Genomic DNA, 17500 nt, shown 5'->3' with positions numbered 1-17500 from the left:
TGTCTGCACTGGTCTCAGAACAGTTATAGAGAGCTATAGGATGCTCCCTTGCTCCCTTTTTAGTGCATGACTTAACCTCCAGTGTGCTGTCTGTCTGCGCTGGTCTCAGAACAGTTATAGGAGAGCTATAGGATGCTCCCTTGCTCCCTTTTTAGTGCATGACTTAACCTCCAATGTGCTGTCTGTCTGCACTGGTCTCAGAACAGTTATAGAGAGCTATAGGATGCTCCCTTGCTCCCTTTTTAGTGCATGACTTAACCTCCAATGTGCTGTCTGTCTGCACTGGTCTCAGAACAGTTATAGAGAGCTATAGGATGCTCCCTTGCTCCCTTTTTAGTGCATGACTTAACCTCCAGTGTGCTGTCTGTCTGCGCTGGTCTCAGAACAGTTATAGGAGAGCTATAGGTTGCTGCCTTGCTCCCTATTTAGTGCATGACTTAACCTCCAGTGTGCTGTCTGTCTGCACTGGTCTCAGAACAGTTATAGAGAGCTATAGGATGCTCCCTTGCTCCCTTTTTAGTGCATGACTTAACCTCCAGTGTGCTGTCTGTCTGCGCTGGTCTCAGAACAGTTATAGGAGAGCTATAGGTTGCTCCCTTGCTCCCTATTTAGTGCATGACTTAACCTCCAGTGTGCTGTCTGTCTGCACTGGTCTCAGAACAGTTATAGAGAGCTATAGGATGCTCCCTTGCTCCCTTTTTAGTGCATGACTTAACCTCCAGTGTGCTGTCTGTCTGCACTGGTCTCAGAACAGTTATAGAGAGCTATAGGATGCTCCCTTGCTCCCTTTTTAGTGCATGACTTAACCTCCAGTGTGCTGTCTGTCTGCACTGGTCTCAGAACAGTTATAGAGAGCTATAGGATGCTCCCTTGCTCCCTATTTAGTGCATGACTTAACCTCCAGTGTGCTGTCTGTCTGCACTGGTCTCAGAACAGTTATAGAGAGCTATAGGATGCTCCCTTGCTCCCTATTTAGTGCATGACTTAACCTCCAGTGTGCTGTCTGTCTGCACTGGTCTCAGAACAGTTATAGGAGAGCTATAGGATGCTCCCTTGCTCCCTTTTTAGTGCATGACTTAACCTCCAGTGTGCTGTCTGTCTGCACTGGTCTCAGAACAGTTATAGGAGAGCTATAGGATGCTCCCTTGCTCCCTTTTTAGTGCATGACTTAACCTCCAGTGTGCTGTCTGTCTGCACTGATCTCAGAACAGTTATAGAGAGCTATAGGATGTTCCCTTGCTCCCTATTTAGTACATGACTTAACCTCCAGTGTGCTGTCTGTCTGCACTGGTCTCAGAACAGTTTGAAATGCATCTTATTTTCATCATAACTCCATATAAAGCCTCTGAAAAACACATTTATCAGCTTTCGCATGAATACATTGATTCTCAATAGGATTTCTAAAGAAAAATAGCCCTATAGTCAACATTCGTGGTTATTGTGTTTATCAGCGTGCCGTTTCGTGATGAATCGACGAAATTATCGGATGAAACTAGAGACTTTAATCTTTTGACTCAAACAGGTTTCAGTGTAAAAACTTAATGAGGTTTCTTACCAGATGTAGTTTTGTTGGCATTTCTCCCAAAGACACACTCCGCTGTGGTCAGCGCCATGTTGTTTGTTCACATGACTTTAACCCTTTACTGACAGCACAGAGTCTCCTGAACTGAGATCAGTTCGTTTACATTAAGTTAAATGATGCATAATGTATAGCGAAGACAAAACACACAGTCCACATATGAGGATTATATATTTTGTATTTTGTTTTATGGATGTTTTAACTGGATAACCTGACAAAAATATTGGTGAAGAGAGATTTGTTGCAGTGCGGTGCAGGTGTAACTAGTGTTAATTTCGTTAACGAAAACTATGACGAAAAATGTTCGTCAACGACCTTTTTTCCATGACTGAGTCGATAACGAGATGGCACCGACGTCATTAAACACTAACTGTGACTATATCAACATGCAATATTACTGACGAAAAAAGACGAGACTAAAATGTAGTTTAAAAAATTAAATCTCTCTTTATTTCTGTCGGGGGCAAAAGAGGAGACAAAATTTTAAAGTAAGTTTTTTTTTAATTATTATATATATATATATATATATATATATATATATATATATATATATATATATATATATATATATATATATAATTCAGAAAAAACACTACAATATTTTAAAATCTCTCTAAAATTTTCAGACTTCTCTTTTATAATATTTTAAAATCTCTCTTTATTTCTGTCGGGGAGATATATATATAAATAATTCAGAAAAAAACACTATAAAATTTTGTATTTTGTTTAGTCAGTTTTTTATTTTATATATATATATATATATATATAAAACAATATTTGTCTCCTCTTTTGACTGACCATCGGGAGAACCGAGCTTGCCGGTGTTTTGCCCGCGAAACGTGCCGAATGTGCCGCGATAAAATAATGACAGCAACAGGTGGACTTGGGAGAAAGAGATGATGGTATGAAGGCTAACCACAAATAATTTGAGGTAGGTTAACGTCTTGTTGGTAATGTTAGGTTGTTTTTTTGTTATATTAAGACAACTAGTGACATCTATATTAGACAACTTAATACGCTATATTAAGTAAAGGCGGTGTTTTATAGCTAAACCGCACTCATGAAGCTAATAGGCTAGCACATTTTTGTGAAGTAGCTGAAAATGAGCGGCAAAGGTAACGGAAGATTGAGTGTAGACCAATGACGTAGTATTTGCCATGGTGACAATGCTATGTTTATTTGTCCTTCACATTACCATCAAAATTAATTTGAATATGATATAAAAATATACCTCACAAAGGTGTCTGCGGTAATATGCCTGCATAAAGTACCTAATAGTTTTAATTGTGTCAAGATTTCTTTTTCTGGATACTCCGGGTTTGTGTTAAGTTAAAATCTTTGCGATTATTTACTTATAGTGCAACACTTGTATTTCTTGATGTTTCACCTGTTTAAACGTGACAAACATTACTGAAACGTCAACAGTTTTCATTGACTAAAACTAGACTAAAATACTGAGGGTTTTCTGTGACTAAGATACGACTAAAATGCCCAAACTTTGTCAACTAAAACCTGACTAAAAAACTATATGCTATATATTAAACTAACAAGGACATTTAACACAGGACTAAGACTACATAAAAAAAAAAACATGCTGACAAAAGGAACACTAATTGGAACTAAAGTGAACATTGTTGTTATATTTCTAAAAATGTAAAGTAGATCTGGTCACTACCAAGTGTGCCGCACAAGCCCTCAAAAGTGAAGCCAAAACGTCTCGATCGCCCCCCGGTGGCTGGTCCTAGTATAGGTCATAAGCCCCGCCTCCCCATGTTATTCAACGGGACGTGAGACCAACTAAACAATTAAATTACACTTCACATATCTTTTTTCCAAAGATAGTTTCTGTCATTTACTGTCGTTTCTATCATGTTGATGTCATTTCAAGTGTTTGTTTTCAAAATAAGTTTGTTTTTAGTTATTTGATGCTATAAAAACGGTGCGGTGACATCATGATTGACAGCTGTGATTGACAGGTTCTCTGAGCGAAGTAGTCACTGAAGCACCAACTGACTTTTTTTCGGGATCTTCGGAGGACTGAGGAGATTGGAGCTTTAAATTTAATATCTAAATTTCTATGATTAATTATTTCACACCGTCAAAAGTCAAAAGGGGTGTGTGCTTGCGATTGATTCAGCGAGAGTGAGGGCGGGGCCTTGATTTCGCGGCTTTACTTCCTGCTCACTACTGCGCAGGTCTGGTCCCGAAATCGCAACTGCGCAGACTCGAGTCCCAAGATGTCAGCGCCATATCGGGACACTGGCGGCTTCAGTTCTCACCAATGGAGAAGAGCGAAGGGGCGTCGGCCATCTTTTTTTACAGTCTATGTCACTACATTAACACCTAAATATCACCACAAAACGGGCTTCAGTTTTTCAGCACAACTGACCTTTAACTGGCCTGTTTAATGTGTTTTGAAGCAGAATCACAGGTGTTCATAATCAATATTTACTGTAACAGTGAAACACAGCCGGGAGTTTAATGTTTTTGATTGTTTAGAGCATTTAGAGAGATAAACGTGCAATTAACAAGATTGTCTTTAGTGTCTATTTCTTGCATTGCAATTGCATTTTTACCATTTGTGTTTGTTCAATGTTGTGTTTTGCAGCAGATGATTGGATGTCAGTGTGCTGATCGGTGAGGGTGATATCGGTGTTTATCTCAGTTATTGGTGATGTGGCCTGCGGGCAGGTTTATATTGCAGGTGTCTTCTGTGAATCTCAGTCACTGCTCGATCAAAGTCGAATCATTTCAGTGATTTCAGCCACCAAACTGTGTCCGAGGGGTAAAAACACTGCTGTAATTGTGTTATCAGAGCTCAAAGGTTATCCTAAAGAGTTTAATTGGATATTTTGTGGGCCATTTTAGCCACATTATTTGGCTCATCTCCATTGAAGTGCTTAATGATGTGATTGTTGCCTCTGGACGTCCCGCAGGATAACTGCTTCACAAAAACACTGGCATAGGAATCGGGTCCAATGCAGTGCTCACATTCTGGTGACGCTCTGACGCCATAAACGTATGAATGTCATTGCGCAATAGTGTCCTATTGAGATTATTAAACAGCAAAGGATGCAGTTTAAAGAAATACATGTATAGACTGCATGTGCACACACGGACTACATATTAGTTCATTAAATAACATCCTTTTTGCGGTTTAAAATCACGCGGCGTCGTGTCCTGCTCTTCCGGTGGTGTGAAGCTGTCGTCACAAACCGGCTTCACTCGATACTGCGGTGAAATAACATTTAAATGGACAGAAATACAACAGAATTATATCACAACTACTGTGTCTATTTATGCAATATTCACCGTAATATTAATAGTAATAAAAATAAGCAATAATTGTATTATATTTAAGCAATACTGCGTATGTTGAAAACGACTGGTAAATGTTTTATTTTCGTTTGATTAAAGTTTAATTCACTTAAATTAAAATGGAATCAAACTGCTGAATATGGAATTTGTGGGGAAAAAAAAAATTAATAAATTAATTCGGAGGGGTCTGTCTGTCTGTCGGTCGGCCTGTCTGTCTTTTGTATGTCTGTCTGTCTGTTGGTCTGTCTGTCTGTTGGTCTGTCTGTTGTCTGTCGGCCGGTCTGTCTTTCTGTATGTCTGTCTGTCTGTCGGCCAGTCTGTCTGACTATCGGTCTGTCTGTCGGCCAGTCTGTCTGTCTGTCTGACTAGCGGTCGGCCAGTCTGTCTGTCGGCTGGTCTATCTGTCTGTTTGACTGTCGGTCTGTCTGTCTTTCAGCCGGTCTGTCTTTCGGTCAGTCAGCCTGTCTGCCAGTTGGCTTGTCTGTCTTTCTGTATGTCTGTCTGTCTGTTGGTCTGTCTGTCCTCTGTCGGCCGGTCTGTCTTTCTGTATGTCTGTCTGTCGGCCAGTCTGTCTGACTATCGGTCTGTCTGACGGCCAGTCTGTCTGACTAGCGGTCTGTCTGACGGCCAGTCTGTCTGACTAGCGGTATGTCTGTCGGTCGGCCGGTCGGTCGGCCTGTCTGTCTGTCGATTGACAAAAAATTATTAATAATTAATTCGGAGGGGTCTGTCTGTCTGTCTTTTATAAGTCTGTCTGTCGGCCAGTCTGTCTGTCTGTTGTCTGTCGGCCGGTCTGTCTTTCTGTATGTCTGTCTCTCGGCCAGTCTGTCTGACTATCGGTCTTGTCTGACGGCCAGTCTGTCTGTCTGTCTGTTGACCAGTCTGTCTGACTATCGGTCTGACTATCGGTCTGTCTGTTGGCCAGTCTGTCTGACTAACGGTCTGTCTGTCGGTCGGCCGGCCGGCCAGTCTGTCTGTCTGTCGGCCGGCCGGTCTGTCTGTCTGTCTGTTTGACTGTCGGTCTGTCTGTCTCTCAGCCGGTCTGTCTTTCGGTCAGTCAGCCTGTCTATCGGTTGGCTTGTCTGTCTTTCTGTATGTTTGTCTGTCGGCCAGTCTGTCTGACTATCGGTCTGTCTGTTGGCCAGTCTGTCTGGCTAGCGGTCTGTCTGTCGGCCAGTCTGTCTGACTAGCGGTCTGTCTGTCGGCCAGTCTGTCTGACTAGCGGTCTGTCTGTTGGCCAGTCTGTCTGACTAGCGGTCTGTCTGACTAGCGGTCTGTCTGTTGGCCAGTCTGTCTGACTAGCGGTATGTCTGTCGGTCGATGTAATGGGACTGGAATCGCCTCTTGTTCTCATTCTAAATGAGGTCGCCCACTCTTTCCGTTGTCCAACCCTCATTCCAGCTCCTCAGGACCGCTTATGACTTTCTGAGCTGACACATGAGCAGCACTGCCGCATTGATGATGATGAAGACCCATATGACCTGTTCTGACCTCCACTGCCCCTCTCCTGACTAGTTGACCTTTTATTTCTGTCACTTAATGAGATTTTAATAAAGATTCTGTGCTCATGAATGATCTTTGATCTATGAAATGAAGTGAGCATGTGATTAACGGGCATGATGGAATATGATGATCTTATGTTGTTCTAATTAACGTGGCAGACACATTAAACACTAGATGTGCTGTGCTGTAATTCTGCATTGGGATCTTCAGCTGCTCGTAATTTACAGCTGGAAAATATTGCTGTTCTGAGACCAGTGCAAACAGACAGCACACTGGAGTCATGCACTAAATAGGGAACAAGGGTGCATCCTATATCTCTCCTATAACTGTTCTGAGACCAGTGCAGACAGACAGCACACTGGAGCTTAAGTCATGCACTAAATAGGGAGCAAGGGAGCATCCTATATCTCTCCTATAACTGTTCTGAGACCAGTGCAGACAGACAGCACACTGGAGGTTAAGTCATGCACTAAATAGGGAGCAAGGGAGCATCCTATAGCTCTCCTATAACTGTTCTGAGACCAGTGCAGACAGACAGCACACTGGAGCTTAAGTCATGCACTAAATAGGGAGCAAGGGAGCATCCTATAGCTCTCCTATAACTGTTCTGAGATCAGTGCAGACAGACAGCACACTGGAGTCATGCACTAAATAGGGAACAAGGGTGCATCCTATATCTCTCCTATAACTGTTCTGAGACCAGTGCAGACAGACAGCACACTGGAGTCATGCACTAAATAGGGAACAAGGGTGCATCCTATATCTCTCCTATAACTGTTCTGAGACCAGGTGCTACTAGTTACATATCAAAAAATGGAAATGAAAAATGCACACAGTCACACAGGGTTCTCAGGAGGATAATAATAAACTTGACTGTGTCCCACAATAATAATTCAGCGTTAAAAGTATGTTTTTACACCCTGTTCATGCACAAAAATGTTTTAGTAAAAATATATGTAGGTAAACATTGCTTTATTTATTACTGTATTGTTGCATTGGTGCACTAGATTTTTACTTCATGCATTAGACATTTTGAAACTATTAATACATATATATTAATAATATGTTGCAGGTATATCACCCAGCTCAAACCACGCAAAAACTTTTGGCAGAAAACTAATGATGGTTTAATATTGATTCCACACTCAAAACACAATCAGAATTTTCTCACTTGTTGTTTTTTAATTTCTAAAGCTGTAGCTCTCTAATTGTGTGTGTGTGTGTGTGTGTGTGTGTGTGTGTGTGTGTGTCTCTCAGGTGTGCATCGTGCAGAAACGGGACACGGAGAAGATGTACGCAATGAAGTACATGAACAAGCAGCAGTGTATCGAGCGCGACGAGGTCCGGAACGTCTTCAGAGAGCTCGAGATCCTTCAGGACATTGAACACATGTTTCTAGTGAATCTCTGGTGACTTTCTCTCATTCTCTGTTGTGTCACGTCTTGCTGTGCAAACGCATGACAGATTTTATACTGAGTCTTAAAGGAAGAGTACACCCAAAAGTGAAAGTTCTGTCGTCATGTACTGTACATCTTTTTCTCACTCTTATGTCGTTCAAAACCCATATGACTTACTTTCTTCGACGGAACTCAAAAAGGAGATGTTTAGCAGAATGTTATTTTTTCATTCCACGACTGTGAAGCTCCAAAAGGGACAATGGGAGCATGAAAGTATCAACTTCAATTTGCATCTGTTAAATACAGAAAGCAATCGTAAGACTTCAGAAGACTTGGAATATAGCGCACGGGTCATATGGACTAGTTTTAAGAAACCCCTTGTGTTCTACTGAAGAATGTCGTACAGGTTTAGAACGACATGAGAGTGAGTAAATTATGACAGAATTACCAGTTTTGATTGAACTAGCCCTTTAAAGTAAATTGGTGTTATTGTTTTGTCTTAAACTTTCCTTAATTTTCCTTCTTAGTTGCCAAATATTCCTAGTTGTGGTGTAAATGTTTGTGGAGCGCAGGGGGGCGGGGCCAGGCTAGAATGTCGCACGCCCGGTCCCCAATCGGCCTGATGGGGCGCGCGAGGGATAAAGGCGGCCGGTGACGACGGAAAGAGAGAGAGAGAGAGAGAAAAAAGCTCACTCACTGGTTCTCTGATGTACCGTCGCGTGGTCCTCGAACACTCCTCCACACTCTGGCGGATGACAGCCGCTCCTCTCCGGGCGAACCGGAGTCAAACCTCAGCGGACAGAATGCCCCTCCGCTTTTCTGGCGGCACCTGGGGACATTCCTCCGCCCCTGGCAGCGGCCCTACTGCTCCAGGCAATCGGGCAGTTACTTCCCTCCTCCCCTCGCGGACGGCGGTCTAACCTCGACCCCTCCGCGTTTCTGGGGAACGGCAGGGCACTCCTCCGCCCCGTGGATGGCGGCCGTTCCCCGCGTCCGGGCGGTCGGGCTACTCCGTCACCCGGCAGATGGTAGCGGTGCTTCCCTGGGTGGACGGCAGTGTCGAGGACTCTGCGACGGGCATCCCTCCTCCTTCCCGGGTTTCGGCACCAATGTAAGGGTGTTAAGATGGGCAAGGAGGAGGAGAGAACCGACTCGTCAATATAAATAATATTTAATTAAACTCAAAACCAAAAAACACACAAACATAAACACACACATGACGGACATGCCCGTAAGTCCCTCGCACGCCCCATCAGGCCGATTGGGGACCGGGTGTGCGACATTCTAGCCCAGCCCCGCCCCCCTCCACTCCACAATGTGCTACGCATCTTTTAGCATCTATAATGCAGCGTATTGTCTACAGCACTATGAATGATGAAGGATTACACTTCAACACTGTTAAACACTCTTAGCTGACAGTAACAGTCTTAATCCTAATCTGTTTAATGTGGCTGCTCAACCCGAAACAAGATAATCCAGTAATCCCGCATATCTGATTGTGTGTTTGACGTCACACGCAGTGACGTGTGAGGAAGCGAGATGTGTGTGTGTGTGTGTGTGTGTGTGTGTGTGTGTGTACTGTACAGTGGAAGGAGAAAGCGAGTGTCTTTATAAGACATAACGATGTGATCAATGGAGCACTTGAGTGGGTCATATCATCATCATCATCCTCTTTATACGTTCAGGTCATCGTAAGCACTGTTTCCATAGAGACAGATCATCACTTCCTGTGTCTCTTATTCTCTGTAGCTCTTTATCACACACACACATTCGGTCATCTGCAGTCGAATGCATCCTGTAAATGTGATTAGGAGCTTTGCGTATTGCAGCGTGCTTTATTTAATGATAATGTGTGTGCTAGTCTGTTTTGTACTGTTTGTATTATTGGTGAGTGTTCATGAGGAAAATAGGAAGAGGTTGATTAAAATGAATCTTTCATCTCAATCACCAAAGCATCTGTACAGGACGTGTTGTTCTGTCGATGAGGGCGTGCGTAATCTCGTTTAATCTGATCTGTGAGTATTGGTGTAACGTCTGCTCCTCATTGTAGATTCGAGAGAATCGAGAACCGCCCACTTAGACCGGAAGAGGCGGTCTGACTGACATGTGAAGTGACCAAACACTGACGTACACTGACGTCTCCCCCTTTCAAAGCCAATGAGCTCTACTGCTCCTCATGCCCGTAAAGACTGACTTAGCATTCGAGTGCACGCTGCGATGGGTTGACCCACTGAACTACTGTGACCCACTTTGGGTTGACCCACTGAACGAATGTGACCCACATTGGGTTGACCCACTGAACGAATACGTTCCGTCACAGAGTCGGTCATATGAGTCTGAACGAGATGGAGCCACGTCGTTCGTTCAGTTCAGCATGCGAGTCGATCAACAAGAAGAGGAAGGGGTGAAATGCACTTAAAGACAAGTTTATAGTTATACACAAGACATGATCCCCAATTTATGAATGTGTAAAAATGATTGAAGATCCTACAAATATAGGGGGAAAGACCTGCTATTTGTGGTGAAAAAGGTTATGGTGTTTAAACTTTTTTAGGTGTCTTCATAAATTTGAAGACATGTGTGGCAGGGCGGAGGGCGGGGTCATGATTCCACACACCCGGCCCCTAATCAGGCTAATCAAGCCTCAGAGAGGGATAAAGGCCGACCGAAGATTGGAGAGTTGGAGAGAGAGAGAGATTTACGGGCAGCTGTCTGACACCTTTGTGTGTTTGACATTTTGGTTCAGTTTATAATTAAACTATTATTTATATCGTCAAGCCGGTTCTCGCCGCCTCCTTTCCATTAATCCCTTTACACTGGTGCCGAAACACGGGAAGGAGGAGGGATGCGCTGTAGTGGAGATCTCGTTGCTACCATCCACCCCAACGGAGCAGCCGCGGCCATCTGCCAGAAGACGGAGAAACCCGGCCACCTGGAAGTGGAGGAATGGTCCCCGACCGCGAGGGGAGGAGGGGCTCCCAACCGACCATCTGGAGCGGTTACCGCTGCCAGGGGCGGGGGAGACCCCTACCGTTCACCAAAAACACGGCGGGATGTTCCGTCTGCTAGGGGCTGGAGGTCTGCCTCCTAACCGCCTGGGGAGGCGCGGCTGTCGTCCATTAGAAGTTGGAGGAGTGGCTGAGGACCAAGTTACGGCGTATCGGAGAACTGGCGAGTACGTTTTTATTTCTCTCTCTCCGCTCTCTCTCCCTCCCTCTCGCTATCCCTCTCTCTCTCCTCTCTCTCTCCCACTGTCGCCCTGTGTCGGCCTTTCCCTCTCTTTTTAAATGTTTTGTTAATTTGGCACGATCACCGTTATGGCGTGTAGGTGCCACACTTTTTTTTTTGTTTCCCTCCCCTTGTCCCCTCCCTCATCCAGGTAGGCGGGGATGACCTGCCGGCAAACGGGGTAGAAGGCACACCCCTCCCCAGGGAAAGGGGGGGGGGTGTACGTCATGCCATGGGCTCCCCGGCCTGAGAGAACGAGGGAGGAATGTGGCAGGGTGGAGGGCGGGGTCGTGATTCCACACACCCGGCCCCTAATCAGGCTAATTAGCCCTCAAAAGGGATAAAGGCCGACCGAAGACGGCAGTGCGACCGAGAGAGAGAGATTTACGGGCAGCTGTCCGACACCTGTGTGTGTGTGTGTGTGTGTGTGTGTGTTTGTCTTTTCTATTATTTATATTGTCAACCCGGTTCTGGCTTCCTCCTTTCCATTGACCGAGAGGAGGAGCTGCATGTTGTTCATTCATATCGTCAATCTCGTTCAAAAAGAAAAGGGGCCGGCTTAATAATAAATAAAAGTGGGTGATGACCACACATTACAATGACATGCGGACGATATTGAAGCTCAATTATGTTTAGGCTAGTATTGTTGTCCTTTTTTGCATAGCTTTATGAAAAGTCATGCTCAGCAGTTCACAGTATGATAGATAAGCTTTGTTTTCATTTGTGGGGAAATGCTATGACTGCTAAAGTTTCTTAGTAGACTTTTAATAAAGGATTATTAGACTTTTTGACTGCTTAAGGTTCAATGCAATTACTTAAATGATGGTCATTCAGGGTGTGCTGAGTGACTCCAGTCAGGTCTCCTTAGCAACCAAATTGGCTCGATTGCTAGGGAGGGTAGAGTCACATGGGGTAACCAAATTGTCCCGGTTGCTAGGGAGGGTAGAGTCACATGGGGTAACCTCCTCGTGGTGGTGATTAGTGGTTCTCTCAATGGGGCGTGTGGTGAGTTGTGTGTGGATCGTGGAGAGTAGCATGAGCCTCCACATGCTGTGAGTCTCCGCGGTGTCATGCACAACGAGTCACGTGATCAGATGCGCGGATTGACGGTCTCAGAAGCGGAGGCAACTGAGATTCGTCCTCCGCCACCCGGATTGAGGCGAGAAATCAAAGTAGAGCATGCAAGATTCAACGCACACACACAATGAGACTTTCATGCATATTGCAGCAGGCAGCACACTCTCTTATTCTCCCACGAAGTTTCACCATAACCGCTTTCTTGAGATTCCCATCTGTTTGCGTGCTTCGGTTGAACAATGGCGCTCGGTGCTCACGAAATACAGTCGTTTCATCAGCTGAGCTTATCCACAGAGTCCCATCAACAGGAGTTTGATGGCAGTTTGCCGAAAATAAAGGCTCATTTATAAATAATATCTGTCATTTATTGTTCAAACTGACCATATGGAAGGAAACACAAGCGCTGGCATCACGTGCCAACAAACGTCCACCTGTCTGTATCGCCGACAGCTGTTCACGTGTCTAAAACTTGTGAAAAAATGTAAGTAAACGTTCTAAGATGCAGGGAAAAAAAGATGAGAAAGAAGATGCCAAGCTGTCAAACGAAGCATCTGGCTATTTTTGTTCCTGAGACGTGCGAGTCTGGCATCCTGCCACCACGCAACAGAGAGATAGACAGAGGGACACAGAGAGAGAGATGTGATATGGTCAAATAAATAAGAATAATTTATATATTGTGTGTGTGTGTGTGAGAGTGTGAGTGTGTGTGTGAGTGAGTGTGTGTGTGCGTGTGTGTGTGAGCGTGCGTGTGAGAGAGTGTGTGTGCGAGTGAGTGTGTGTGTGTGTGTGTGCGTGCGTGTGTGAGCGTGCGTGTGTGTGTGAGCGTGTGTGAGAGTGTGTGTGTGTGTGTGTGTGTGTGTGTGTGTGTGCATGGGAGTGTGTGAGTGTGTGCGTGTGTGTGTGTGTGTGTGTGTGTGCGTGTGTTAGTGCGTGTGAGTGAGTGTGTGTGTGTGTGTGTGTGTGTGCATGGGAGTGTGTGAGTGTGTGCGTGTGTTAGTGCGTATGAGTGTGTGTGTGTGTGTGAGCGTGTGTTTGAGTGTGTGTGTGAGAGTGTGTGTGAGCGTGAGTGTGTGTGTGCGTGTGTTCTGTTATATGTAGAAGGACAGTGGTGCTTTTATAGGTCTGTGTAAAGAAGTGAAGCTTGTTTGACATTGAAAACTCCATTTGTTTCCCAATCAGAGTTTTTCTCTGTTCTCTCTCAGAACTACCTTTTATGTTTCTGTCCTGAATACCAATCACACACTGAGAGTCTTTGTCTTAATAACTCAAAGGTTTTTTTGTCGTGCTGTAGGCAGTAAAATAAAAGAGTCGTTTCTCCTCCTCGGCAGGAAGTAGAGCCTTTTCCAAGACTTGAAAATGTCAAGTATGCAGAACGTTGTAATTACTGTATCCGTTCACCGCGTTGTGAGTCATACAGAGGGTCTTAGGGTACGCTAACAGCTCTGTCGAATAAACACTTACAGTATAATACATGCATCCATTACACCATATAGACAGATCAGCATGTATGTGTTTGTCTTTAGCTGTGTTATATATACACTATATGATTAAACACAGCAGGTCTGTTTCATCATCTGACTGTGAAGATCTTCTGAAGGGCTTCTCAAGCATTCTTGATCCAAGCAACCCTCTCATTTCATGAATCATGTCTTCTGAAGTTCTCAATGGGATGAGTGGTTCATTCGTCTGTTTTGTTCTGTCATTTACACATACATGTTTCCTAATGGCAGTGGGATTATTTAGCTGTCTCAGCATCGCATCAGTCACTAAACTGACTTAAGCTGCCAGTGTGAACGCTGCCAGTGACACGTAGCGACAAAGCGGCCTCATTCGTTTTCAATGAACACGAGCGACGGCCGACTAGATAACAGTTTTATTTCTTGTGTTTAGGATGAGGTTTTTAGTCATCAGTGTCTTGCATTGCTCAGATATTTGAGAGACCCAAAAATATTAATTATACTCTCAACCAAGTGTGCCGCACAAGCCCTCAAAAGTGAAGCCAAAACGTCTCGATCGCCCCCGGTGGCTGGTCCTAGTATAGGTCATAAGCCCCGCCTCCCCATGTTATTCAACGGGACGTGAGACCAACTAAACAATTAAATTACACTTCACATATCTTTTTTCCAAAGATAGTTTCTGTCATTTACTGTCGTTTCTATCACGTTGATGTCATTTCAAGTGTTTGTTTTCAAAATAAGTTTGTTTTTAGTTATTTGATGCTATAAAAACGGTGCGGTGACATCATGATTATCAGCTGTGATTGACAGGTTCTCACTGAAGTAGTCACTGAAGCACCAACGGACTTTTTTTCGGGATCTTCGGAGGACTGAGGAGATTGGAGCTTTAAATTTAATATCTAAATTTCTATGATTAATTATTTCACACCGTCAAAAGTCAAAAGGGGCGTGTGCTTGTGATTGATTCAGCGAGAGTGAGGGCGGGGCCTTGATTTCGCGGCTTTACTTCCTGCTCACCACTGTGCAGGTCTGGTCCCGAAATCGCAACTGCGCAGACTCAAGTCCCAAGATGTCAGCGCCATATCGGGACACTGGCGGCTTCAGTTCTCACCAATGGAAAAGAGCGAAGGGGCGTCGGCCATCTTTTTTTACAGTCTATGTCATATATACTAGCAGCCGCCATTAGATGCATGGAAGCAGTCAAGGTCATGGTGACCAAATGTGGCTTCCCAGCTTGCATGTGCATCCGGAGAATGTCTTCCTTTGCAGAATGTCTTCCAACATTCTGGCTAAACTAATAAAGTCAGACAGGTGGTCTGAAGGTCTGCCCCGTTTCTCTCCTGTGAATGTGGCGACACTTGAGCCCGTCAAGCGTTTCTGGAGCACTCTTCTGTATAGGACAGTCCTCTTGACTTCTGCTGGAACTTTCCACCGTCTCTCTCGCAGCACAGGAAAGTTGCAGAGTTCATCGGGACGTTCTTTCTGAAGTGCACCTTGTGAAATGAGGCCAGCGGCGAGGCGTTGGCTCGAGGACAGAGCTGCGTTCTCTCCCCACATTCAAGAGGAACACTCAAAGGAATGAAACAAAATGTGTGTGTGGCATTGAGTCACTTGTAGAGCCGGAGCCAAGCGTTTACAAGAGCTCTATGTAGGCCACTGTGAATTTTTGGAGGAAATTTTGTGCGCCGTCTGTTTTCCCTTTTTATATTTGCTCTCCCAGCATCCCTCGTGTCATTTGTCATCGTGGCCTGATTATTTCAGCCTCTCGGACTCTTTCCAGTTTGTTAACCTTCTTCCTGATGCCTCTTCCTCAATCTCTTCCTCCTCTGGTCTTGGCTTAGTTGAAGTCACTCTCACCAAGACAGCGGGACGGAGCGGGATGGAGCGGGTCCGGATCACTGCTTTAGGATATTTGGTATGCGACATTTAGAAAGGATCTTTAAAGCGCCCTCATTCTCACACCATTATATATAAGGGGATTTAGGGTCTTGAAATATGTGAGCTATGAACTAAATTAAACTGTCCTTATTGTACATTATAAGTAATGTAATTGTAACACAGTTAAAGGATGGGCGAGGAGGAGGCGAGAACCGGCTTGTCAACATAAATCATAATTTAATGAAAACTTAAACCAAAAGCACAAACATAAACACACACATGACGGACATGCCCGTAATTCTCTCTCTCTCGAACCATCGTCACCAGCCGCCTTTATCCCTCACACCCCATCAGGCTGATTGGGGACCAGGCGCGCGATATTCCGAAGTGGCCCTCGCCCCCCTCCGCTCCACAGTAACGCACCGTTGTCACGAAAAGAGAGCTGGAAGGCAAAGCTCTCGATCTACCGGTCAATTTTTGTTCCTACCCTCACCTATGGTCATGAAGGCTGGGTCATGACCGAAAGAACTAGGTCGCGAGTACAAGCGGCCGAAATGGGCTTCCTCAGAAGGGTGGCGGGCTTCTCCCTTAGAGATAGGGTGAGGAGCTCAGTCATCCGTGAGGAGCTCGGAGTAGAGCCGCTGCTCCTTTGCGTCGAAAGGAGTCAGTTGAGGTGGTTTGGGCATCTGGTAAGGTTGCCCCCTGGGCGCCTCCCTAGGGAGGTGTTTCAGGCACGTCCAGCTGGGAGGAGGCCTCGGGGAAGACCCAGGATTAGGTGGAGAGATTACATCTCCACACTGGCCTGGGAACGCCTCGGGGTCCCCCAGTCAGAGCTGGATAATGTGGCTCGGGATAGGGAAGTTTGGGGCCCCCTGCTGGAGCAGCTGCCCCCACGACCCGACTTCAGATAAGCGTTTGAAGATGGATGGATGTTTCAGATTCTTACAAATCTCCCGCTCATGGCTTGTTGAGCGTGTTACCACGGAGACGTAGCGCGTGTGGAGGCTTCACGCTATTCTCCGCGGCATCCACGCACAACTCACCACACGCCCCACCGAGAGCGAGAACCACATTATAGCGACCATGAGGAGGTTACCCCATGTGACTCTACCCTCCCTAGCAACCGGGCCAATTTGGTTGCTAAGGAGACCTGACTGGAGTCACTCAGCACGCCCTGAATTCAAACTCGCAACTCCAGGTGTGATAGTCTGCGCAAATACTCGCTGAGATTCCCAGGCCTCGTTTATATCCATGTATTTATTTGTTATGGATCCGTGTAAAAATCTGAATAACATACAGTCAGTCGGTCATTTTTTCAAAATAAGCCCCTTCAGTGTGATACAAGAGTCCTCCTCTTCGCTCATCAACCTGTCTGGGTTTATTCTGCGATGGTCACAGGCTGACCGTTCATTATCCTGCGCATTTTGCTCATTACTTTTTAGACTGAACTAACCGAAATGAAAAGCGTTTTATTTCTTATTCTTGTATTAAACATGTTCATGGTTTTATCATTTCAGCTCAGACACGGTCTCGCTTACACCCTGCTGTGTCTCTCGTCTGACCCTGTGATCTTTAATATGAGCGTGTCTCTCTGTGAATCTGATGGTGTGTTTGTCAGGAGTGAATGGAGAGCGTTTGGAGGACTCATATCTATAATAAATGTGATGATGAGAGTCTCTCTCAGCCCAACGGCCTCATACAGAACAAAATGAGCTCTGGAGTACTGCAGGAGAATGGCCCTTAAACAAACACACACATACACACACACTCTCACACTCTCACACACACTGATAATACAGGCAGTGCTGATAGAGTTCTCACCTCATCTCATGAGTATATAATGAGGTATGAGGGACTCACAGAGATATTCAGTGTGAAATAGAAACTTTATTCCTGTGATTGACAGCTGATGAGCAGCTGAATGAGAACGCCCCAAAGTTGTTGCCCGGGATGGGGTATGGGGTGGGGGGGTCTAAATGAGAACGCCCCAAAGTTGTTGACCGTGGATGTCCCCTCACAAGATGCCGCCCATGCCTGAATTCGTCACTGATCACAGTCTGTGA

The 17500-nt window shown here is 45.1% G+C and overlaps 1 protein-coding gene across 1 annotated transcript in view; it reads left to right on the top strand.

Annotated features, from left to right (window-relative positions):
• LOC127617589 (serine/threonine-protein kinase 32C) overlaps window positions 1–17500 on the top strand; it is a 108708-nt gene that overhangs the window by 54280 nt on the left and 36928 nt on the right. The window contains exon 3 of the mRNA XM_052089575.1: window positions 7658–7809. Within this exon, the coding sequence (XP_051945535.1) occupies window positions 7658–7809 (152 nt within the window). The remainder of the gene's footprint in view (window positions 1–7657; window positions 7810–17500) is intronic.

The sequence above is a fragment of the Xyrauchen texanus genome, chromosome 24, assembly GCF_025860055.1.
Source record: "Xyrauchen texanus isolate HMW12.3.18 chromosome 24, RBS_HiC_50CHRs, whole genome shotgun sequence".
Taxonomy (NCBI): Eukaryota; Metazoa; Chordata; class Actinopteri; order Cypriniformes; family Catostomidae; genus Xyrauchen; species Xyrauchen texanus.
Note: the sequence above shows the minus strand (reverse complement) of the source record. Positions and strands in the feature narration are given on the sequence as shown.